Below are 25,302 nucleotides of genomic sequence, written 5' to 3'. Positions count from 1 at the left end.
TTTTTATTAACTGTGGGAATTGAAAATAAAATAGAGGACTTCGAAGAAAAAATCAAAAATAAATCAAATTTACTTGTAAGTTACTAGTTTTTTGTTTTATTGACATCATCAATCTAGATGTCCCTGTATTCAGTTCATCTTATTATTATTTTATTATTATCTGTTGATTGATCTATTTGACTTTACTCTCATCATTTGTATGTTGCTCAATGAACTCTCTCTCTCTCTGACACTTGAAACCTAACAATCCAGTTGCATCCCTCAATATACAAAAACTCATACACAGAGCTACAAGATCAACAACAGAAATGATATTCGAAGGTTGTACATTCTATATATCTTCAGATGTGAAGAGCAAGATCCAGTTGAGCAAGACCATCAAGGACAATGGTGGTGCTATCAACTTTCTCATTGCCAAACAGGTGACCCATATGATCACCGTGGAGAAGGAGTTCCACAATCAATCATCAAACATCAAGAGAGCTACATCGCTTGGTGTCCACATTGTCAGTGAAACCTTTGTCTCGGACTGTATCGAGAAGAACCTCAAGTTGGACCCTGCTCGCTATAGGTTCACCCTGCCAAAGACCATCCCCTCATCATTCTTTGATGCTGCATCGTCCAACTTTGCCGAGAATCTTGTCTCTCCAAAGAAGGTTGTTACCTCTCCACCACCAGCATCATCACCATCAACATCAACAACCACAACCTCCCCATCAATGGGACTCTTTGGAGCTACCGCAGCCACAACAACCTTACCCACTTCTGCATTCTCCTTTGGCTCCACCTCCCCATCAAAGAAGCCAATGGCAAAAGCCTCAGCACTCATCAAGCCAATGCCAGTGCAGAGCAAGCTTCCAAGACCTGCGCTCGTCGAGTCTAACGAAAGTGATAGTCCATTTACCACAGACAACTCAACTTCGTCAATCATCCAACCATTCTCTTCATTGGGCCTTGGTACTACATCCACCACCAAATCGACTCATCAACTGATTGCCAGACCAACAGCAATCAAATGCACTCTCTACACATTCGGCGCTGCCAATGCACCTGCTTTCCCAGCAGTCTACGAGGTGATAATGGAGCATACACTCCAGTTCACCAGCCTTGGCGATAACAACAACAAGTACTACATCTTGGAGCTTCACGAGGGTGTCTCTCCAAGTGGTCAGAATGTTTACCGTCTGTACACAAACTATGGTGTAAGTATTATGACTACTCCATCCACTCTTTCACCACCTTCGACGATCCACTAACGTGTTGATCCTCACAATAGCGTACTGATGGCAAGGCAACAAAGGAATCAAGACATCCAAACAATTTGAGTGATGCGCTGAACCTCTACTCATCTGTCTACAATGAAAAGACAAAGAAGGGTTATCAGCCAGTGAGCCTTTCAGCAGCCAAGATCACTTCAAAGAGTGACTCTGCCAGTCAATTGGCACCTGCAGCACCATCAAAGTTGCATCCACAGCTCCAAGATCTGATCTCTTGCCTCTTCCAGGAGGCCACTGCACATCTTGCCATGCAGGCCTCTGTCAGCATCACTGCCAACGGCATTGAGACACCATTGGGTGTACTGTCAATGTCTCAGGTCGAGAAGGGAGAGGCAATCTTGGACAAGCTGCACGCCGAGCTCAAGTCATCCACGCCACTCAACTCTCGCATCGAACAGTACAGCTCTGAGTTCTACACTACGATCCCACACAAAATGGGCAGAACCAAGGCTGATGTCCAGAAGAATCTCATCCGCAACCTTGACGTTCTTTCGAGCAAGGTTGAGCTCCTTCAATTGATGCGCGATCTCCTCAGGATCAACCAGTCTGGCGCGTTGGGTGCATCCGCTCTCGACATGAAGTACGCTGCGCTCAAGTCTGACATTGAGCCGCTCAACCCCTTTTCAACTCCCTACTCGACAGTGCATAAGCTTGTGATGGACACCTCGAGCAACGTTACCATCAAGAACATCTACAAGGTGGCCAGACAGAACGAGGACAAGGACTTTAACAAGTCGGTCACTCCCACCAAATTGCTCTTCCACGGAAGTAGACCAGCCAACTTTGTCGGTATCTTGTCGCGTGGCATGCTTCTGCCCAAGGTCATTGTCAACACTGGTGGCTCAAGAACAGATTTTGGATTCCTTGGTGCCGGAATTTACTTTGCCGACAAGTTCTCGACCAGCTGTCTCTATGCACATGAGACGTCACTCACACCGGGCAGACCAGCAACACGCTTCATCCTGGTCTCAGAGGTTGCGGTTGGAATGGTAAACAGAGTGACCAAGATCGACTCATCCCTCACCAAGCCGCCCATTGGCTACAACAGTTGTCTTGGAGTTGCCAACAATGGTTCAAACAACTCCGATTTCAAAGACAACGAATATGTCATATACAACACCAATCAACAGAAGCAAATGTATTTGGTAGAGTTCACCTGCGACCCAACTGGCATCTCAACACATCTGCCAGCACTTATGTCATCTTCAAAGCCCGCCGCTGCTGTTCCTGCTTCCACCTACAAACCTGCACCAACTCCGACATACTCGGATGCTTTTAGCAAGGTCTCCCCCTCCCCACCAGCAGTTAGCGTAGCACCAGCATTCTCTTTCAACACCACTCAGCCTGCTGCTGTTGCTGCGGCACCAGCACCAACCTCTTTCAAGCAGCCAGCCGCCACCAAGGTATCGAGCAACTTCTTCAAAGAGTTTGACAAGGAGACATCGTACAGAGAGGCATTCGCCGCCAAGAATCCACCAAAGGACAGATACGCTGGTTTGGAGCCAGTGTTTGGTCAGAGTCTTCCATCGTACCGCGAGGTCAGCAACATTGACCTATCGTCAGAGTTTGTCGTGATGCCATTTGTTCACAACCAATTCTACAAGTCTGGTCTACATGGTCCAAAGGTTCAGAACAGCCACAATGACTTTGTAGCACATTGGAACAAGTTCTCCAACAACATGTTCTCTGGATTCGACTGGAGCAACGTATTTGTTGCCGGTGGCGCTGTACTCAAGTGCGCCATGGACATTCCTCAAAAGTTTGAATCAGAGTGGTCCAAGTCTGACATTGATCTGTTCTTCTATGGTGTCAGCGAGCAGCAGGCCTCCACCAAACTCGATGCACTCTACCATTTCTTCAAGCAGAAGAATCCCAAGATGGAGGTAGCCAGAACCAGGTACGCCGTCACATTCATCAACGCCCACCCTGCACGCAACATTCAAGTTGTGCTGCGTATCTACAGCTCACCAGCAGAGGTGCTCATGGGCTTTGATATTGACAGCTGTTCGATTGGTTACGACGGCCACCAAGTGTACGCACTGCCCCGTGCACGCAGAGCAATCGTTAATGGAATCAACTGTGTCTCTATGACTCGTCGCTCGCTCACCTACGAATCAAGACTGTTCAAGTACGCCGCTAGAGGATTTGCCATCGTTGTACCCGATATGAGACGCGACCAGGTCCATCCCAATCTCTTCTCACTGCCCCTTGAGAAGTCGAGTGGTCTAGCACGTCTGCTGCTCCTTGAGCATCGCTATGTCAATAGCTACAGTGGCAATGTGAGCGTTGAGAACAAGTCAGACTACTCAGAGTGTGAGATCCCCTCTGGCCAGTACTGGACCGAGAGCTCAATGGTCACCGTCATCAACTACAAGGACAAGTCGCAGTTCTTTGCCAAGAAACATGACTTTAAGCATCACCATATAGTGGTCACCGGCTATCAGCAGATGCTTGATGGCAAGTCGTCATGGTGTCGCAAGTGTCAGAATGGTGAGAGCCCATCAGACGATGGTCAAGGTGATTTTGTCCATGGCAAGGTCCAATGGGTCACCCAAAACCCTGGCAGACAACTGCTCACTGGATCCTTCCATCCAGTCAACGACCAAGAGTGGGSCTAACAGTGCGACCAACCCTCAGAACCTCACCAACGATCTTTTGTTGACTCCTCAGATGAGATACAAAGTGATCAACAACCAACCAATCACCGACATGTCCTGGAAGCCCTCCCAACAAAAGTCCATGTACTATATGTACCAGAACGTTGTTGGTGAGACTGACCATCTTGTGGCCATTGCCTCTGCATATGGCAATATGAAGTCGTTGGAGTCCTTGTTCCCAGTGCATGCCGATCTGCTCAATACCCCCACCGCCAATGGTCTCTATCCATTGCACTACGCTTGTATAGCAGGCAATCTCGAGGTGGTCAAGTTCCTCCTGGCCAAGGGGGCCCTTCCTCAATTGAGGACCAAGAACTACTTCAAGATGTCCTGTCTGATTTTGGCAAGGATCTATGGACACCATGCTCTCGAGCAACATTTGCTACGAACCTACCCGCATCTAGCGAAGCTAAAGTGTGGTCTCCGTGACAGGAAAACATTCCAATCTTGGAGGAACTACAAAGAAGAACCCTTCCAGAGGCCAACTGGCGACACGTCAGAGAGCATCTTCAGGGCCATCCTTGATGGTAATGTTGCCGCAGTCAAGAAGCTCCTCAAGTCTGCTCAGACACCTCGAGTCGACCTCCTCGGACACTCACTCTATCACTACGCCGTGCTGTCGCCCATTCCAAAGGAGATGGTTCAAACATTGGACTCTGAGGGTGTCAACCAATCGCTCAAGGGAGCAACCAACAAGTATGGTCAGTCCCCAAGACACTTTGCTCAACTGGCAATGCGTGCCACCAAACCAATCTGCTCCCACGATGCACCATTTGGACTATGCAAGGGATACCTCTTGAAGGAGTTGGAGGCACTTGTCACACAGCTGCCACTCGTTGATTCTGCAAATCAGTTCGTTGCTCCGATCCCAGCATTGTTCCTCATGCAATCCTACCACCAAAAAGCCAGTTCCACAGCCCCTGCTGCAACACCACAAACCACTCAATCGAGCTTTGGTGTTGGAGGAAAATTCAATGACAACTTCTCAAGTGATGTTTCCTTTGTCTCCCCAGTGTCCTCCTCTCCTCCAAAGTCTCCACCAAAGTTTTTGACTCCAGAGGGCGTGCCCCTGCCATCACTCTTTGGATCTCCAACTACATCCAATGTACAGCCCTCATTCTTTGGAACACCTCCACAACATTTCTTTAGCCAATCGCTCTTTGCATCACCGACAGTCCCTACTCTGCCACTCTTTGGAGCACAACAATCAATTGACAAGTTGGTCGATAACTTCAATTCTCTCCAGATCCCAACATCAAACTCTGCCAACTATCCTGATTTCCTTCGTCCAGGATTCCAGCAATATGCAGAATCATCCTCGGTTGCCAAGGCATTGGCTCTAATTGGAGCACTCAACAACAGGCTCTCCAGTGAGGAAGTCAACAAGTTGCGCAGAATGGCGTTCACTTTCTTCATGCCCTTATTCAATGCAGTAGAGGCATATTCTTTGGACAACAGTTTGGACAACTTGGCAGAGACCTTCAAGATCTGTTTGAAACTTCCATTCAAGGACCTTTAGATCATTCCCTCTAACCAACACACACATATCATCTTGTTTGCTATCTACATCTATGTAAACGCTCTGTCACACAATCAATTGATCAGATAAATCTGTGAACACACGTCCATTTTGGATGTATGATGATTGGATGTATTGTATTGCCACACCGCAGGAGGGGTAGCAACCACACATCTGATTGTTTTGTTATTTAATTCAAATAAAGTATACACATACAATATATAAACCTAAGAAGTCTATATCAAATAATAATAATAATTTATTAATAATAACTATTTTTATAAATACTATCAAATTGTTTAATAATTTGTTTGTTTTCTTTTGTAAGTTGGTCTACGCTTGTTCCTTCTGAAAAAGATACTGATTGGTGTTCCTACAAATGGATAGGTCTCGCGAATAGAGTTGAGCAGGTATCTGTTGATCGATGGTTGTACCTTGTCTGGATCATTGACAAAGAATACAAAGCTTGGCGGGTAACCTTTGGATTGAATGGCAAATTTGATACGAAGGTTACGCTTGCCCTTCTTTGGCATCTTGTGTTTGAATGTAGCTTGCTTGATGATTGCCATCAATTCCTTGACTCGCAGCCTATGGTTATGATGTTAATATCAAACATGTTTGGAAAGAAGTGGATTCTAGATATTACCTTTTCTCTCTTTCAAAGAATATCTTGATTGCCAAATCCATTGCTGTTGGAACACAGAATCCAGTCTTTGCCGATGTGAATATGGCGGGTGCATAGTCAAGGAAGGTCAACTTCTCTCTCAGTGTCCTCTCGTACTCCTTCTGCTCCTTGGAAAGAACTGGCATTTTCACTTCTGGTGGAGGAGGTCTTTGTTTCTTACCCTCGGCCTCTGCAATCTCCAACTTCTTCATATATTTCCAATACGCCTTGATAAAGTTGTACTCTCTCTCCTCCTCATCTTTTTCCTCTTGATCTTCCTCATTATTATCCTCCTCCTTGAGATAATCAACTGCATCGTTGTCACCCTCTACGTCACCATCGACCTCGTCCTCCTTAATATTATCCAACTCTTGCTCGATCTCCTCCAACAGATCCTGCTCCTTGGTCCTTCTATCTGATGCTTCTTTGCTTGGCCAAAAGTCGCTATCATAGCTTAGCTTTGATGAACTTGTCTGTATCAAAAACTCCTTCTTTGACAACCCATTCTTCTTCATAATCTGCTTCTTCTCCAACTCTTCTTCCTCATCATTATCTTCATCTTCTTCCTCGTCCTCCTCTTGATCATCTTCATCATTGTCATCCTCGTCCATTTCCTCATTATTCTTGACATTTCCAAGTTGTACTGCTCTCTTATTCTTTTTTCCACCTCCAATGATATTGTTGTCATCCAATATCTCATCCAATAAAGATAGGTTTGGTCTGTATCTCTCTTGTAGATCATGGAACTGCTTCTTCTCAATGAGCTTGGCTGCCTTCTTCTTGTTCTGTGCATATAGGTCCCACTTGTTGATGATCAACACTACACTCTTGTTGTTCTGTGTGATAAAGTCTGCAATCTTGAGATCCTGATCGGTCAATCCCACTGTGGAATCAATCATCATCAATACTACATGTGATCGCTCAATAGCCTTCATAGCCCACAGCACTGATGACTTCTCAAGACCTATCTTGTGTGTGCTCCTCCTTCGAATGCCTGCCGTGTCAATGAGTGTGAGGTCATGAATGTCTCGCCAAATGAAGTTGCAGTCGACTGGATCATGTGTTGTTCCAGAGATATCAGAGACGATTGATCTCTCCTCTCCAATGATCTGATTCAAGAGACTGGACTTGCCAGCGTTTGGTTGTCCAACAATCGATATCTTGATAGAGGTCTGCTCAGAGGGATCGCCCAATGCCAACTTGCTATCTGGGAGAGACTTCAGCACCTTGTCCAACAGTGTGAGCACACCAGCACCATGGATCGCAGAGAAGGGATAAGGATCGCCAAGACCCAATCGTCGAAGCTCATCCATAGGTAGTCTGTCCACAGAGTCATCATTGTCAGCCTTGTTGATTCCAAGGAACACTTTCTTGCCCTGTGTATTAAACTTGGTTCGCAACATTCTCGCAATCTCACGATCGACACCAGTGATACCAGTCTTTGCGTCCAACAGGAATATAATAGAGTCTGCTTCATCCATTGCGATGGTTGCTTGTGTCTTAATTGCCTCTGCGAAATGATCAGTGTGAGCGGCAGCCTCACCTACGAGACCACCCGTGTCCACCAACTGGAACTGATGACCATACAACAGAGCTTCACCATAGAATCTGTCTCGAGTTGTTCCTGGTATATCCTCGACCAATGCCTGTCTCGATCCTTGCACTAATCGATTGAACAGAGTAGACTTGCCAACATTTGGTTTGCCAACGATTGCAATCAATGGTTTACCCTCAGTTCCCTTTACCTTTGCTCGTTGGAACACTGTATTGCTTACTCCTGATGATGCTGATGGTTGAGGTGTTGCCGACTCAACTGTATCTGGTTGTGTAGTTGATTCATTCGAGTATGATCTCTTGGTGAACCATCCACTACTATTCCAAGTAGTGGACGTCAAAACAGATGGCATTGAGATATGCAAAGGGCAAACCAGTGAACGTGTTGATGTAGTAGAGTGATGATGAATATGATTGGCATTATTGTGATACCTCTGTGCAATTGACACCTTGGTGAATGCCCGTGCCAATGACCTATGTGCGAGCATATCTATCTATCTTCTAGTTATATCTTTGGTGAAATAGAAAAAGGATCTGATTCGTTCGTTTCCAACATGTTTTGATCAAATCTCACACATTCATTACTTCATTATCATTTGGCAATCAGAATGAGTCCATTGTTATAATGTAATTATATTTATTAAATGGATCAGTTAAAGGTAGATCAACAACAAGGCCTATCTGGCCTTGTCCATCATTAGGGTATTCTATGGACCAGGTCTCTAGTTCTGCTTGAGCTTGGTGACCTGCAAGAATACATCATCAAGTGCTAAAGTGTTGGTCGTTGATTGTTAGTTTCAAATACAATATACAAGTTGGTAGAAGAATAAACTATACATACTTGTATGTGATACACCCCAATCACGAATTGGTGAGTTCTCCTTGTCCTTGCTGATGCGCTCCAGTGTCTTGAAGAAGTTGATCACTAGGTTTGGATCGGTGTCCAGTGAGAATCCAAAGTTCATAAAGTCTGCTGCCTCATTCAACAGTTTGCTGTCTGTTGTTATTGTTGTTATAATAATATTAGTGTTAGTATCTCAAGAACATATATCCAGTAGTCAATCAAATACATACCTGGTAAAAGATTGGCAATGAGTGACTTGACTTCTGGCAATAGCTCAGGCTTCTTTGCAATCACATTGATCGAGTATCCCTCTCCAAATCTATGCTTCAACTGAAGTGAGTTACCATTGCATGCCATCGCTCCATGTGCTAAATAATTGATATTATAATACGTTGTTAACAAGACTGCCTCTTAACTTCCTGCATGCTTGGCCTGTTGCCACAAATACTTACACATAATTACAATACGATCAGCAAGGATATCAGCCTCCTCCATAAGATGTGTGGTCAGAACGATTACTCTGTCCCTCTTGATGGTCTTGATGAGGTTCCAAATGTGTCTTCTGCTCTGTGGATCCATGCCAGTGGTTGGCTCATCCATGAAGATGATCTTGGGATCACCAATAGTCGAGATGGCCACGGACAGTCTACGCTTCATGCCACCAGAGTAGGTGCTAACATGGTTGTTGGCCACCTTGGTCAACTTGACCGACTCGAGTGCCGACTCAATCGAAGTTGGTCTGTCCTCAACAGGGATACCCTTGAGTTCGGCAAACAAGTTGAGATGTTCGCGAGCCGTCAGCTCATTCCAGAGGATGTCATGCTGTGGACATACACTCGTAAGCTTCCTGACCTCTGCCAGGTCACGTACAATACTCTTGCCATAGACGAATGCATCTCCGGATGATGGACTGACTAGACCAGTAAGAATACCAATGGTAGTTGTCTTTCCAGCACCATTATGACCCAACAAACACAGAATTGAGCTGTCCTCAATGGACATGCTGAGATACTTGACAGCCTTTACGTCACGCTTGCTGTTGAATATGTTCTTATAAGTCTTGGAAAGTCCAACCAACTTGATCGGTGCTTGGTCTGAATGTGAGTGGAGTGAGTGGTTAGTATTGGATCGATCGTGATGGACAGTACTGAACTAACTTACTTGATTCATCATGGGCAGCGGCAATGGCATCACGTACATCACTATCATCAAAGTGGGGAGTCTCAATGTAGGTGGCACGCTTCTCGGTGAATCCCCAGTAGGAGGGCAGGAGGAAGAACCAGGGTGGGTAGGAGTTACCATCGTTACCAGGGATGACGTGCTCAAAGTACCAGGCCAACACTGTGTACACCACAGAGAGGATGATGAGATTGAGCAGTGCATGGTAGGTCTCGGGGATGTCGACGTTGGGGTTCTGAGGTGTGTTGTAGTCGAGATACAAATCCTTCCACTTGAAGCCGATGCCGGTGTAGGTGCTGGTCATGGCGATCGTGTTGATATCAGTGATGGCCTTTGAGAAATGGAACATTGGCAGGATGTACAACACAATCCTTGCTGCCAAAGACCAATTGCTGTTGGTCGTATAAATGATCTGGAACACCAATACACCCATGATCGAGTTGAACATCATCTGCAACAATGATCCAATGATGAATATTGTCATACCAATTCCAACTAAAAGATTGAGTGAATGAGTGAATGAGTTAGTTGATATGATTGATAATGTTAATGATGTTGGACATAACATACTTGCAGCCTTTGTAGTCTGGATGAATGAGAGAATGAAGAAACCAACTTGGTTCATGGCAATTCCAAAGAGGAAGAAGGTGAGGAAGTTGACAAAGAAGTTGGTGGTGAGGAAGAACTCGAATTGGACTACACATCCCATGGCCATGGTGATGAGGGTGAGTAGGACGTTGGTCAGGATACACCAGATGAACCAGGAGATGAAGTAGACACTGCCACTCAGACCCATCATGATCATGCCCTGCTTGAGCTTCTTCTCCTTCTCATAGGAGATCTTGTACATGAGGAAGATGAACGAGATCATGGCGCCACAGTAGAAGAACAGACAGCCGTATGTGCCCACAGAGTTGGCTGACGGGTTGAACAGCGGGAAGCTGGACGTGGTCATCGTGAATTTGGGCATGGTGGTCAGGTTGCGGTCACGTGACATGAACGTATTGATGGCACGGTGCAGGGCAAAGTTGATGGGCACGGTGTAGTCGATGCAAGCGAATGGATCGACGTAGTTTGGACAGGTGGAGTTCCAGAGATGGTTGTAGCGAATCAATGACTCATTCTGATAGGTGAACTTGTTGATGATTGGGTCTGTTGGGTAGTGGATCGAGAAGTTCTGTGGCATGCTCTTGAACTCAATTCCACCCATCGTTACGTTAGGGTGATCCTGGACGAATTGATAGATGTCCTCAACAGTGTCCATTGCAATGATACCATAGTAGTTTGACATGTTGCCATTGACTTCCAATGGAGGGATGTTGGTTGAGCCCAAAATCGACATTAGCTCATTGATCAATGGTGAATCCGATGGTGTATACATCAATGTGTAGCAACGATCCTCAATATATGGTGTGCACAATGGCAGTTCATGTGAGTTGTATGTGTCAACTGGTCTAGGTATCAAGGCTAGTTGTTTAAGGTTAGGGCGAGGGGTTAGGGCGAGGGCTAAAGGTGATGGAAACATACCATTCATTGGGGATGGAGAATGAGCGATGATCAAGAGGATCAAGATGAAGAGTACTGGTGAGAGTAACTCAATGACAGTTGATACCCATGCTCTGAGTGAGACGACCAAGTTCTTCTTCAACAGAAGTTTAGTTTGTAATAGACTTCTCAACAATGACTCTACTATTTTCTGTGACAATGTTTGTTGTTGACTACCACTATGAACGTCATCGTAGGCACCTCCTGCGGAAGCCACAGGTGAATAGCCATAATCGTTGTCCTTTGACATTGTATCCTTTATCTATATTTATATATACAATACTACTATAAAGGTAGATAGGTAATATTAAAGTACTAGATTATGGATGGTACCCATTCGACCTTCTTCTCACCAAGCTCCATGATGAAAGTCCGAAATGTGCTCGGAACTCTCCCATGGGGGCAAAACCAACAATAATGTCTGTCATCAGTGCCCCCACCCCATGACGAAAACCGATATTTTGGGCTCACGAGTGCCATTCTCAACTTTTAAAGCTTGATGGTGCTGCAGAAAGGTCATCCATTCCTTTCGTCCATGTCATTTGAGCCCAGTGTTTGCATCACTCCTTTGCAGCATACTTCTCCGTCTCTGTTTGACTTGAACTAAATAAGTTTAATACTTTCTAACCATTATTGCAAAGTTACTCTCTCACACACTCAATCACCTCATTCACAATCCGATCAATCAATCAATCTATCCAACTACTATCTATCTATTTCTACAGCCAGCAGACAGACAGAGATTGACTGTAAGAGAGAGATAACAATGGAGACACCAAAGTCCAATCAATTTAGGGCTATGTTCCTAAAGAGTGCTACATTCCTCAAGAGACAAAAGTGTGCCGTTATCATGCAGGTCAGCATACCTCTAGTGCTTGTTGTACTCCTATGTCTTATTCAAATATTCGTTAGACATGAGATGAACATGTTGAAGCCAACACTCATCCCACCATCCACATTCCCAATACTTGAGATAGGGTATGTCCTCTCCTACTTCCATCACCCACTCACGAAGCCCTCACTAACTCAATCACTCCATCAATCCAAACAAAATAGACACTTTGATGACACCAATCCAAATGGTATACCAGATATTGGAACACTTGGAAATGATGGAAATGGTACTGGATTCCTTGGACACATGCCTCAGATCTATGGACCAATACCTTATATCAACAAATCAATGTACATACCATACAGTCAAGACTTCCAGACACCAAGTCAAATGAACCGTGACATCCTCAATGTAAAGACATCACTGGTCAACGAGCGTCGTAGTACCGTGGTGCTCAGTCCAGCTTCATTGTTCAACATGCCATTTGCATCTCTAATCTTTAACAACTTCTCTGCTGACGGACAAGTGTTGGACTACACCGTTGCCATTGACATCCAGCCACTCTTCCAATTGTCAAACTTCTCCAATCCATTAATCTATGTCTTTATGAGCAATCTACTAGAGAGTGCATATAGTATGTATACATTACTCACTATGTACTACTTCTTCATCATACTAACATCCATCCTCTCTCAGTCAATTATGTATATGGCCAAAAGTTCGCAGTGTTCAGTGAGCTGACTACACTACCATTCGAGCAGTATCCACCCTCAATCGATGTGGGCAGTCTTCTCGGTGGTCTTTTCTACCCATTCGCCCTCTCCTTCCTTTTGCCTTTGTTTGTCTTCTCCATCGTCCTTGAGAAGCAAGAGCGTTTGAGAGACATGTGTCTAATGGTAAGTGATCACCAATGACCTAGGACAAGTGAGACCAACACCTAACCAACACATTATCCAACAACACAATTATAGATGGGACTTAAGATGAGAAACTATTGGATCGTTACATATTTGTTCAACTTCTTGTTGTACTTTTGTGCATTGGTGATTGTAGTTGGCATCAGTATGGCATTTAGATTCTCAGTGTTCACTGATGGTTCTGGCTTTGCCATGTTCCTGTTGCTGTTTGGATGGGGAAATGCCATGATCACCTTCTCATTCTTCCTCAGCACTCTATTCAAGAGGACCAGAACTGCCACAGTCACCTGTTACTTCCTTTTGATCATCAGTGTCATTGTCAACCTTGTGCTCTCTGCCGAGTGTATGTATCACCTTATCCATCCCAAGTGCATCATCCTCTCTAACCCATTACCTCAAACACATGACATATATAGTATGGCAGAATAGTCCACCACCAATGGCATACTATTGGTACCCTCTGTTTGCGTTCTACCGTGGCCTTACAGAGATCTCATCACTCTGTGGTCTTAACATGTGCCCACAATGGTCGGCCTACACTTGGAGCTTTGAACCATCTCGTATAATCTTCTGGTTGTACATGGACTCCTTGTTCTATCTGGTGCTGGCCTTGTACCTTGACCAGGTGCTTCCACGTGAGTTTGGTGTGCCCCAGCCACCCCTGTTCTTCATGCAGCCACTCTTTGACTGGATCAAGAAGAAGCGTCAACTCCAAGTGTCCACACCAGAGGAGCAGGTGTTCCTGATCAACGAGTCTTCACCCGATGTACCCGATGAGGCCGAGGACGAGGACGTCGCCAATGAAAAGAGTCGAATCATCAACCACCAGATCAGCATGTCTGCCCCCATCATCATCTCCAACCTGTCCAAGCACTACGATGGCAGACCCAAGCCCGCCCTCGACAAGCTCTACCTGACCATCGACAGTGGTGAATGCTTTGGATTGCTTGGTCCAAATGGTGCCGGCAAGACCACAACCATCTCCCTTCTCACCGGTCTGTACCGCCCATCCTCTGGCTTTGCGCGTGTGGGAGGCTTCGACATTGCCACTCAAATGGACTACATCCATCGTATCGTCGGAGTATGTCCACAGTTTGACACACTCTGGGAGGACCTGTCCTGCGTTGAGACGCTGCTCTTCTACGCAAGACTCAAGGGAGTGCCAATCAAGGATGAGCTGGAGCATGTGCACGACACTCTGCGCGACGTTGCCCTCTATGAGTTCAAGGACCGTCTGGTCAAGGAGCTGAGCGGTGGCATGAAGCGCCGTCTCAGTGTGGCCGTATCGATCACTGGTAACTCCAAGATCGTCTTCCTCGACGAGCCCACCACCGGACTCGATCCAAAGACTCGCCGTGAGCTCTGGGCCATTCTCAACAAGCTCAAGCATGGCAAGTGTATTATTTTGACTACACACAGCATGGAGGAAGCCGATGTCCTGTCCACGCGTATCGGCATCATGTCACAAGGCAAGCTGCAGTGCGTTGGCCCACAACAGCACTTGAAGTCCAAGTTTGGCGAGGGCTACTCGCTCAAACTCAACGTCCACCCCTCCCACCCCGAGTACGATCCCACCAGCCTGATCCAGAAGTTTGCACCAGAGGCCATCCTTATCGAATCGTTCTCTGGCAGCTTTGTGTATCGTCTGCCAAAGGACACACTCATCTCTGATCTCTTCACCTTTATGCTGCAGAACAAGGAAACGAACCACGTCACAGAGTGGGGCATCCAACAGACCAGTCTTGAGGATGTCTTCCTCAAGATTGCTGCATCTGATGACACTGTCAACTAGTCAGCAGTCAGTCGTCTGACACTAAATAAATCTAACTAACTAACTACCTACGTGGTCGATTGATTGATATGGTTATTTTATTATTATTATTATTATTATTGGACGATCTTGGAGAGATGTTGTTGTTTGTCTGCATCAATGTGTGCAAAGATGGCAGGTGCCTGCTGGTGAAGAGTGAGGATGAGCTGCTTGATGTCTGGCTTGAGCTCGTCGCTGATATAATTTCTCTCAGATGCATCGCTAAACACTACCAGTGTTCTACAGAGCTCTGTCTGTGTAAAGAATTGAGGATGTCTGTGAATGAACAGTTGTCAGTACCAAGGTTGTCTGGGGATGATCAAATTTAACACTTACTGTTTCAAAATGACAACAAGTTGTCTAAGGACTGCAGTGCGCTCCTCATCATCACTGATTGGAAGATTTGAGATCCAGAGAGGTATCAATGTTTGTAAATGGTCTCCCAACTGAGCGGAGCAGTGTCCGATCACACGTCCAATGGCAGAGATGGCATTCTCTGTGGACGACTTGTACTCTGATGATTTGGCCGTCGGTGTCTGAATGATTGCTACCAGTGCCTTGAGTGATTCCACTAGATATGGTCTGAACGCGACGGTGCCGTTTTGTGCGGCGATTCCCAGTGCAAAGCTGGCACCCTGAATGATTGCCGAGTCCTTGCTGGCGCAGGCAGTGATCATTGATGGGATGATGTGCGAATAGAGTTGGGTGACTGGCTCGCCTCCATTGTCGATAAGGTCGTCCAGTACACAAATCATCGATGATTGGATCGCCTCCGAGTCAGTCTCGCTGTTGATGCGGCTCAGGATGTCGCTGAGCAGGAACTCCTTGAAGTAGTTAACCGATGTCTGATTGCTCGAGATGATCACCTGACAGATCGCTGTTGCAGTGTTGTCGTAGGCCTGCTCCAACACCATCATCTCTTCGGAGAGATGGTTCTCGTCGTCCTCCTCGTCCTTGTCGTCCTCAATGTCCTGTCTGACCTCATCCAATGATGTCAATACATTCTGGAACGCCTTGAAAGTTGCCTTCAATTGAATGTCCGAAAGGAAGTTGGTTCCCATGGCCTCAACGCACTATACATTGACAGATTGTTAGTATGTTGTTAAAGTTGTATGAGTCGTGTATAATAAATAATACATACGGATGCAATGCTACGCATCTTCTCACCAATGATCTCTGGTAGTGACTCTGTTTCGAGTGACTTGAGCAGCTGCTCGAGGATGAAGTTGAAGAGATTGATGGTGAACTCCACCTTGGTTCCATCGGGCACCTTGAGCACCTTTTCAAAGTGTGCCCTTGATATCTTGATGATGAATGGTAGGAACTGTACGGCGCCCACTCTAATGTCCTCGTTGTAGATATAGTTGATTAACTTGAGTGACTCCTTGGACAACTCCTCAATGTATGGGAATAGTTCCTCTCCAAGAATGTTGGCGTAGAACACAATCAGCTCCAATGCCAATGCCTTGTTCTCGACCGTCATCTCACTGGCATCACTAATAGAGTCTTGTGTGATGTTCTCGTACTCTGTATGATGGGGTAGGGAGGTTAGTGATTGATGCATGAGGTCTCTGTTGTCTTGGGGCTCGGACTTACGGGTGGTTGTGATTTCCACTTTGGCGCGGATGGCCTCAAGGATGGGCTTCATGGAGAATTGGAGGTATGGCTTGAAGTCTGTGTCCAGACATTGGAGGAATCTAGTGCAGGCTCTGAGGAAGAAATCAATCTGAGGATCATCGGATTCGAATGGTGGTTGCTGTGCCATGTAGGTCATGATCTGGTGGAGATGTGGCGCAAACTTCTCCTTCTTGACTGCTAGACCAATGATACTGATGGTCTCCATTGCGGTACCTCTAAGCATACGTGTCTCCTTGGACTTGTTATTCTGGATGATGTTGATCAAGAATGGCATGAACTTGTCATAATACTATGATCACAGATTGTGGAGGATAGACGGTTAGAATTGGTTGATTGATTGATTGATTGATTGATTGAGTGATGGAGGTGATTGACATACCTTAACAAAGTCCTCATCGATACATTGAACAATGCTTGAGAGTGCAGAGAGAGCGTGCTGAGCGGAATAGAGGTTCTGTGAAGCCAGCAGTGGCTCAAGGTAGGCAAATAACTCCTCGGTGAATGGTCTAAGCATCTCTCTGTCCATGTCCTCAATGAAGCTGCTGAGGAACATACAGACAATACCTTGGTTTCTTTGGTATTTCTCTCCCTTGGTAGTGCCCACTGCAGCAAACAACTCCTTAAAGAATGGATGCAGGGCAGTTCCAAAGTCCTTTGACATTTGGGACAATGCAAAGAACAATGTCCAACGGACACGTGGATTTGGATCAGTGACCAATCTAAGAATGAGACTGTTATTGATTAATTGGATGGTTAGTTGATTGATTGATGGACATTGTCTTGAAAAGTGTACACATACTCTAGTAGTGAACCTTGATTCTTGATTAGGTTATCCTTGCAACCCTCACAGATCATTGAGATGCTCATGAGCGCTGCGTAGCGATCGCCCCAGAAGCTTGACTTTAACAGTTGAGGCAAGAACATCGAGACATGCTTGACAGTGAGTGTTGGAACTGCCTTTGAAAGACGATCAAATGCGCTCTGTGCCACCTTATCATCACTGTTGTCTCCATCATCAGATTGATCCTAAAGGTCGTAGTTAGTGAATGAATGAATTGATTGATCAAATGTAACTTACAATCTGTGTATTCCATTGGTTGAAATCGATCTCCTCTACTGATGCCGACCACTTGTAGAGCACCTGGACGAGCTTCTGGAAGTATAGCTCATTCTTCTTGTAGATGCTTGGTCTCTTCTCGGCGACACACAGGAAGAACTCCATGACAAAGTGTCTGGTCTCCTCCATCTCCACCATATCTGACACTAGTATCTCAAAGAATGGGTCCATCACCTTTTGTGGCTCTGTGCTGAACCATGCTGGCTTGGTATCGGCAATGATAATGAATACAAGTATTCCATCATGAGCACTCTTCTCATGTCCACTGGCAATCGCTTTTCCAATTGTCTTTTGTGTAATGTTGTTAGTGATATTGAATGATTGAATGATTGAATGATGGTAACATACTGTTATCATGGGTGAGACAAGAGGCTGGAATGGCTTTAGGTCAATACCACGGATGTTGAGGAACATGGAAACGGTCTGAAGGGCGGCCACTTGGACTTCGATGGATGTATCAACCAAACCAACATTGACCAGATCTCTAAATTGGATGATATATGGCTTGATCAAATCGGAAGAGATTTCAGACAAGATCAGCTTGATCACAATGAATGATGCCTCTCTGAGATTGGCATTCTCTGACTTTGCGGCTCCAAACAGGTATGGAATCAAGTCATTCCATTCATCTATTGTTGTTGTTGTTGTTGTTGTTGTTGTGTCTGTAAGTGTGACTGCTATTCCTACATGCTACTAATACTAGACTGGTGACATACTCTTTTGGATGAGGTTGGGAGCCAATGAACCAATGATGTTGGCAATCTTGTGTCTGGTTGACTTGACACTCTCATTCTGCAAGCATTGGAGCAACTGTACTTTGGTGTGTTGCTTGGTGTCTGGAGATAGACTGTTCCACAAACACTTTGGATCAGACTCACTGAGCAGTGGTCTTACCAACACTGATGCATACGCCTTGAGCTGTGTGTGCGGATATCAATGAACGAACGAACGAATGAATGTGAGTGAGTATTCCTTGATGATTGATAATGACACCTACAATTTGATTGTCAGAACTTGACAGTATTATTATTAGACATCCAACCAACTGATCTGGATGTGCTCTGTATGCATTGAATCTCTCCTCTGCCTGTTTGATGATGGCAGTATCATTCTGACCAAGTGCATGAATGATTTCAATGAACTCCTTTGGTATCTGATCCATGCTTGTGATAAGTTTATCTATATATAAGTGTTGTAATATTGATAATAGTAACAGATAGTAATAGTAATAAGATACACAGAGTAAGTAATCAATGAATGAATGAATGAGTGGGAGTGAGGTGGTGCGAGAGCATGAACACGACAAAGGGGTTCTTGTTTGGAGTCGACTCGTTTGTTTGAACCAAAGTGTGTGTTTGAAAAGCAAACTTCGTGGACTGACGTCGAATTGACGAGCCTACTGCTCACAAGTCAATAGTTTATCACTTTGGTTTATTAATAAGAATAATACAATGTTACAACAACAATTAAATAATAATCGATTATTATTCTCTAAAATATTTAATATCTATGGAGCAGGAGGAGGAGGAGGATATCTGATTAACAATGTTGGTTTGAGGAGATATTGCACCACAAGGACCAATCCATCGATCACTACAATCCTGGGCATTGAAACAAGTTGTGATGATACTAGTGTTGCCGTTGTAGATAGTAATAGGAATATAAGATCAGAGTATAGGAAGGCTCAATGGGATATACATAAGAAGTTTAATGGTGTCGTGCCAAAGTTGGCATCCGATGCACACAAGGCCGTGATTGATGAAGCCGTCGAACAGGCATTGGCCATGGCAAACACAGATATCAATGCAATCGATGCCATTGCCGTTACAACTGGTCCTGGCATTGCGCTGTCACTGGAGGTTGGATTGGAGAAGGGTCGTCAGTTGGCAAAACAGTACAACAAGCCATTCATATCGGTCAATCACCTCGAAGGACATTGTCTGGCGTGTCGACTGTCATGTCCCGACATCCAATTCCCCTTCATGACACTTCTGGTCAGTGGTGGACACTCACAACTGCTCGTATGTCACGGTGTCTCCTCATATACCCTGCTTGGCAACACTCTCGACGACTCTGTTGGCGAGGCATTAGACAAGACTGCCCGAATGCTTGGTTGTGGCTTTGGTGAAGTTGATGATGGAGATAAGAAATACACCAACATACATGGAGGTGAAGCAATCGAGATCTTATCCAGGTATGAACCAACAATATCGATCAATCAATCAATGGAATTACTCCACTCACTCACTCACTCAATCACTCGACATACCAAATCAATTTAGAAAAGGTGATCCAAAGAGATTCCCATTCACAATACCATTGATTGGATCAAAGAATTGTGATTTCTCATTCTCTGGACTCAAGTCATCGGTCAAGCGATTGATTGGTGAGCTGACTGCGGACAAACCAAATGGTGAGCTGTCAAACCGGGATAGGTTCGACCTGGCAGCATCATTCCAATATTGTGCCTTTAAGCATTTGGAGAAGAAGACACTCAAGGCCATCACATGGTACAACAGCAAACTAAACACAACTGTCAATGGAAAGTTGTTTGAACCATTGCGTGGCCTCGTAGTGACGGGTGGCGTGTCCAAGAACAAGAAGCTGAGACAACAATTCGAGGAGTTGGGCACACAAGTTGGTGTGCAGAGCTACTTCCCCGAGCCAGCACTATGTACAGACAATGGAACAATGATCGCATGGGCCGGCATCGAGATGTACAAACATAAGATGTTCACGGCACCAGAGGACGCCTACTATTTGCCAGTGTGGCCTCTGGACCCTTCACCAATCTCGCTGTTTGAATCCAATCTAAAGCCCAAGGATATAAAGATCAGAGAGGGTTGGTACAAGGATGTAGTCGAGAAGTATGGTCCAACAACAAACAACTCGTCGTCGTCGTCATCATAAGACATAATAAAGACACAAAGGCAGTCATCAACCATGCAAGTGATGGATGAATAGAGTAATAATAGGATAAAAAAGATGGTTATTCTTTTCTCTTTGGTTGTATCCAACAAAGGTGGCACAAGGGGAAAGGTGGAGGCACTAATGGTATGGTATAATGGGTGGGATGGTGAAAGGGACTGAGCTGCAGAGGTTGTTGGTGATTATGATGGGTGTTGTGTTATTGTTGTTGTTGAAGTTGTATAGAATGACCATTGTTTGGACAATGGGCAAACAGAGCAGATGGTTGGCGACGCCGGCGTTGATCGGTCGGTCGGGTTGGTTGGTCGGGGGTATTCTGTTCTTCCTCTGGACGACGCGGGTCGCGGGACCAGCCTCGTTGCATGCGCGCGTTTATAAATCATCCTCGTCGGCTGGGATTGGGACACTGAGACTGGTTTGAATTTCTTTCTCGTACTGCTGCATCAAAGCCTGGTCCAAGATGATCTCGGGTGGCTGCATGTTTGGCTGTTGGACCAGCTGGACGTTCTTGTTGCCGAGGAGCTTGGAGGTCAACCAGATGAATGGCTTCTCAAAGTTGTAGTTGGACTTGGCCGACACGTCGTAGTAGGAGAGGTTGTATTTGCGGTGGAAAGTGATTTGTGATGGCTTGACTTTACGGTCCTTGATGTCGACCTTGTTTCCACAGAGAACGATGGGGATGCCCTCGCAAACTCTGACCAAATCTCCGTACCAGTTGGGGCAGTTCTTGTAAGAGACACGCGAGGTGACATCAAACATGATAATGGCGCATTGTCCTTGAATACTATATTATTCGCGTAATTGGTTTGTTTTGTTTGATTGATCGATTGTTTGATAGATTGTGATTGATTGATTGAATGATGTGTTAGACATTGTTTCTCTTTCTAGTGTATCAAATAATAATGAATGATGAAGTACTTACTAATAACCGTCTCTCAAACCTCCGAACTTCTCCTGACCAGCAGTGTCCCAGATGTTGAAGATGATCTTTCCGTAGTTGGTGTAGAATGGCAATGGATGAACATTGACACCAAGGGTTGCTAAAGTTATTCGAGAGAATGATAGAAATATGTACTATTAGTACTTGTTCAAAACAAATATAAGTAATAATAATACATACGAATATATCTAGTCTCGAACTCTCCAGTTGCGTGACGCTTGACAAAGGTAGTCTTTCCTACACCTCCGTCTCCGACCAAGACGAGCTTAATTGGGTCAGTAGCAGTTTGAGCCATTGTGTATGTGTTGTTGTGTTGTTGAAAGCTATAAGTATTATTTGTATGATGAAATAATGAAATGTTTAGAATGTTGATGTTAGTAATCTATATGTCGCAGATGTTACGGATGCATCTTTTTGATGAAGATTCGTCACATACCAAAGAGATAGAGATAGCTAGAAACAAAGAGATAGAAGATGTATGTGTCTAGATGTGTGTGTGCGCGAGAGTGCTCGTTGTGAGTTGGTGCACATCGCTCGCCCAAGCACTGTGTTTTGTGTTGTTCAAAGCTCAAAATTCAATTTTAATTCATTTTAAATCATTTGGGGGTAGATGAACTACCACTCCAATTAAGGCGCGAGAACAGTTCAAGAACAACAACAAAAGGGTCATTGATGACACAGGACTACGAAGTCTATCTCTTCATTTGTTCGATAGTCAACTTATTGATGTTATTGGCGCTGAAGGTTATGGCAATTATGTGTTTGGAAACAGATAGATATTCGAATAGAATAAAGACCAGACTGTTCGATGAGCTCCACCAAACTGAATGCATGTCAATCAATGTGTTTGGGAGTTTGCAAAGATAATTGGGGAATTTAATTTAATTATTATATTTGTTGTTGTTGTTCCAAGACAGTTCAATTACAACAGCAACTTCTCACCGAATGACTTGGCAAGCTGGATGGCCTCGTCGACCTTCTCGATTGATGATCCAACACCCTGGGCAACATCAACCTTGCCTCCACCCTTGCCACCGAGCACCTCAGACACTTTGACCACCCATGAGTTGGCAGTCAATCCCTTTGTGGCGGCAGTTGACTTTGGTGGGACGATCGAGAGCACACACACCTTCTTCTTCTCCTCGTCTGGGCTGACAAACAGCACGGCAGTGTCTGGGCAAGCAGTCTGGATCTCCTTGATCAAGTCTGTGATGGCAGAGTTGTTAAGTCCAACTGTAAATGTGGATGAATGGGTGAGGTTAGTATAATGATCACCACCGGCACATTGATTGAGTGGGAAGAAGGCAATGAATGAACTTACGAGAAATCTCACCAGCAAAGACTGGGGCCTTGCTCTCCTTGAGTTGCTCGATAATGGTGGTGACAACCTTCTTGGCGTCGGTGAGTTGTTGTTGCTCCTGCACCTTGAACCACTTCTTGACCTCGTTCTGAACCTCGTTCAGAGTGGCCTGGAGCTCGATCCTCTTGGAGGCGGACAACTGATGTGACTCGAGCAGAGCGAGCAGTTTTGGCACGCTGTCCTTGAGGTCCTTGCCAGTGAGCTTCTTGGCCTCGTTGAACAGGTCCTCCAACTTCCTGTTGTTGTCAAAGACCACCGAGGCATCTGATCCAGTGACGGCAAAGATACGACGGACACCGGCGGCGACAGCCTCCTCAGAGACGATGGTGAAGAACTCGGCCTCCTTGGAGTTGGTCAAGTGAGTGCCACCACAGAACTCGATCGAGTAGTTGGCCCAGTCTGGGTTGGATGGGTTGGTGATCAGGTCGTTGACGTCGACACCAACAGACACGACACGCACTGGGTTGGGGTAGACCTCACCAAAGACAGCGCGCAGGCCATAGATCTTCTTGGCCATGTCCAGCTCGACCTCCTTGCTGTGGACGGGCAGTTGCTTGGCAATGAGCTCGTTGACGATGGCATCCACCTGCACCAGCTGGTCCTTGTTGAGCGACTTGTCGATTGAGAAGTCGAAACGGAGACGGGTCTGGTCAACCAATGAACCTCTCTGGTCGACGTTCTCGCCGACGACCTTGCGCAGGGCAAAGTTGACCATGTGAGTGGAGGTGTGGTTGGACATAATGGGGATGCGACGGGTGTAGTCGACGGTGGTCTCGACACGATCACCAACCTTGAGCTCGGCGCAGTCGTCTGAGATGTAACCAATGTGCAGCACGTAGCCACCAAACACCTTGCAGTCGGTGACCTGGAAGGCGGTGTTTTGTGTGTCGGTAAAGTTGATGTTACCGATATCAAAGATCTGACCACCCTGCTCTGGATAGAAGTTGGTGCTCTCCAACACGACACCAACCATCTTCTTGTTGGCGTTGACCAGAGAGTTGATAAACTCGCTGCCTGTCCAGATGGCCTTGACCACGGTCTGAACCTCCTTCTGCTCGTACTTGTACTGGTCCTTGGTTGGGTGCACGTCCATCTTTTGCAGGATAGAAATGGGCTCGGCGTTCAAGGTGAGCTCGTTCTTCTTCTCCTTCTGACGCTTGCGGTTCTCCTCGGCCAACTTCTCGGACAGGGCTTCGTAGCCCTGAATGTCGACCTTCATGCCCTTCTCCTCGGCCATCAGTGTGGTCAAATCGATGGGGAAACCAAACGACGACGAGAGGTACCAAGCGTGGTTGGCAGAGATGACGCCGTTGGTGGACTTCTTGGCGATGTTCTCAAACTCGATGATTCCCTTGTCCAATGTACGCTCAAACATCTTCTCTTCGGTCTCGATCACTGAGATGATGTGCTGTGGACGCTTTCTGAGCTCGGGGAAGAAGTCGCCAAAGTTCTGCAACACAACGTCCACGAGACAATGGAAGAAGCCCGATGGGGCATTGAGCTTCTGCTTGCCATAACGGATGGCACGACGCAGGATTCTTCTCAACACTGAACCTCTGCCATCGCTGCTGGGTACGGCACCGTCGGCCAAAGAGAATGTCAATGTACGGATGTGATCGGCAATGACACGATAGGCCATGTCCACCTGGTTGGGGTCGTCCTTGCCGACCTTGCCACCGTATGGTTGGGAGAATTTGGTGACGCGCTGAATCTCTGCAAAGATGGGCATGAACACATCGGTGTCATAGTTGGTGCCAACCTTTTGAATGATCGAGGTGAGACGCTCGAGACCCATGCCAGTGTCGACGTGCTTGGCGGGCAGCTGTCTCAGCGACTTGTCAGCCTCGCGGTTGTATTGGATGAACACCAAGTTCCAAATCTCGATGAGGGTGGGATCGTCAGCGTTGACCAGGTGTTGCGAGCCAGTCCTGCCCTCGATCTTGTCAAAGTGAATCTCTGAGCATGGACCGCAGGGACCAGTGTCGCCCATCTCCCAGAAGTTCTCCTTCATGCCAAAGGGCAGCACGCGGTCAGCGGGCAAGAACTCGCACCAAATGGCCTTGGCCTCATTGTCTGGCTCGAGTCCCTTGTCGGGGGCACCGCCAAAGTAACTGGCGTAGATGCGTGCAGTGTCAAGCTTGTAGACCTCGGTCAGCAGCTCCCAGGCCCATGTGATGGCCTCGCGCTTGAAGTAGTTGCCAAACGACCAGTTACCAAGCATCTCAAAGAATGTGTGATGGTAGGTGTCCTTGCCGACGTCGTCGAGGTCGTTGTGCTTGCCACCGGCACGGATGCACTTCTGACTGTTGGCGGCACGCTTCAGCTTGGCCTGCTCGCTGCGGGGGTCAGCCTGTCCGAGGAAGATTGGCTTGAACTGATTCATACCAGCGTTGGCAAACAACAACGTTGGGTCATCATGTGGCACCACCTGTGACGATGGCACAAAAGTATGTTCATATTTCTTGGCAAAGAAATCAATGAATGTTTGCCTAATCTCATTGACTGTTGGTACTTTAGT

General features: G+C 46.0%; 9 protein-coding genes across 9 annotated transcripts; 4 read left to right on the top strand and 5 right to left on the bottom strand.

Annotated features, from left to right (window-relative positions):
* Positions 1-308: 308 nt before the first annotated feature.
* On the top strand, positions 309-5,453 carry SAMD00019534_048740 (hypothetical protein; the record flags this gene model as incomplete). The annotated part of the gene is made up of 3 exons (XM_012900364.1): positions 309-1,202; positions 1,277-3,885; positions 3,953-5,453. 3 exons carry the CDS (start codon positions 309-311, stop codon positions 5,451-5,453), a joined length of 5,004 nt encoding a protein of 1,667 aa, XP_012755818.1.
* Positions 5,454-5,752: 299 nt separating this feature from the next.
* SAMD00019534_048730 (hypothetical protein) lies at positions 5,753-8,024 on the bottom strand (the record flags this gene model as incomplete). The annotated part of the gene is made up of 2 exons (XM_012900363.1): positions 5,753-6,041; positions 6,100-8,024. 2 exons carry the CDS (start codon positions 8,022-8,024, stop codon positions 5,753-5,755), a joined length of 2,214 nt encoding a protein of 737 aa, XP_012755817.1.
* A 369-nt stretch (positions 8,025-8,393) lies between these two features.
* SAMD00019534_048720 (hypothetical protein) lies at positions 8,394-11,489 on the bottom strand (the record flags this gene model as incomplete). The annotated part of the gene is made up of 7 exons (XM_012900362.1): positions 8,394-8,440; positions 8,513-8,668; positions 8,746-8,883; positions 8,968-9,609; positions 9,677-10,189; positions 10,265-11,161; positions 11,222-11,489. The coding sequence occupies 7 exons, from the start codon at positions 11,487-11,489 to the stop codon at positions 8,394-8,396; spliced, it is 2,661 nt and encodes an 886-aa protein (XP_012755816.1).
* A 549-nt stretch (positions 11,490-12,038) lies between these two features.
* On the top strand, positions 12,039-14,783 carry SAMD00019534_048710 (hypothetical protein; the record flags this gene model as incomplete). Its single annotated transcript, XM_012900361.1, has 5 exons — positions 12,039-12,217; positions 12,296-12,708; positions 12,771-12,970; positions 13,046-13,334; positions 13,408-14,783. 5 exons carry the CDS (start codon positions 12,039-12,041, stop codon positions 14,781-14,783), a joined length of 2,457 nt encoding a protein of 818 aa, XP_012755815.1.
* A 95-nt stretch (positions 14,784-14,878) lies between these two features.
* Positions 14,879-18,718, bottom strand: SAMD00019534_048700 (hypothetical protein; the record flags this gene model as incomplete). Its single annotated transcript, XM_012900360.1, has 10 exons — positions 14,879-15,077; positions 15,138-15,874; positions 15,943-16,328; positions 16,398-16,728; positions 16,819-17,170; positions 17,239-17,465; positions 17,518-17,844; positions 17,905-18,185; positions 18,273-18,474; positions 18,554-18,718. The coding sequence occupies 10 exons, from the start codon at positions 18,716-18,718 to the stop codon at positions 14,879-14,881; spliced, it is 3,207 nt and encodes a 1,068-aa protein (XP_012755814.1).
* A 415-nt stretch (positions 18,719-19,133) lies between these two features.
* Positions 19,134-20,460, top strand: SAMD00019534_048690 (hypothetical protein; the record flags this gene model as incomplete). Its single annotated transcript, XM_012900359.1, has 2 exons — positions 19,134-19,750; positions 19,839-20,460. Coding segments are annotated over 2 exons (1,239 nt in total), but the record flags the coding sequence as incomplete, so codon positions are not given.
* Positions 20,461-20,856: 396 nt separating this feature from the next.
* SAMD00019534_048680 (hypothetical protein) lies at positions 20,857-21,719 on the bottom strand (the record flags this gene model as incomplete). The annotated part of the gene is made up of 3 exons (XM_012900358.1): positions 20,857-21,268; positions 21,407-21,524; positions 21,605-21,719. 3 exons carry the CDS (start codon positions 21,717-21,719, stop codon positions 20,857-20,859), a joined length of 645 nt encoding a protein of 214 aa, XP_012755812.1.
* Positions 21,720-22,346: 627 nt separating this feature from the next.
* Positions 22,347-25,167, bottom strand: SAMD00019534_048670 (hypothetical protein; the record flags this gene model as incomplete). Its single annotated transcript, XM_012900357.1, has 2 exons — positions 22,347-22,657; positions 22,746-25,167. 2 exons carry the CDS (start codon positions 25,165-25,167, stop codon positions 22,347-22,349), a joined length of 2,733 nt encoding a protein of 910 aa, XP_012755811.1.
* SAMD00019534_048660 (hypothetical protein) lies at positions 25,021-25,218 on the top strand (the record flags this gene model as incomplete). The annotated part of the gene is made up of 1 exon (XM_012900356.1): positions 25,021-25,218. One exon carries the CDS (start codon positions 25,021-25,023, stop codon positions 25,216-25,218), a length of 198 nt encoding a protein of 65 aa, XP_012755810.1.
* Positions 25,219-25,302: the final 84 nt, after the last annotated feature.

This window comes from Acytostelium subglobosum (assembly GCF_000787575.1).
Source record: "Acytostelium subglobosum LB1 DNA, scaffold: scaffold8, whole genome shotgun sequence".
NCBI lineage: Eukaryota > Evosea > Eumycetozoa > Acytosteliales > Acytosteliaceae > Acytostelium > Acytostelium subglobosum.
The sequence above is the reverse complement of the archived record's forward strand: the minus strand, read 5'-3'. Positions and strand labels throughout refer to the sequence as shown.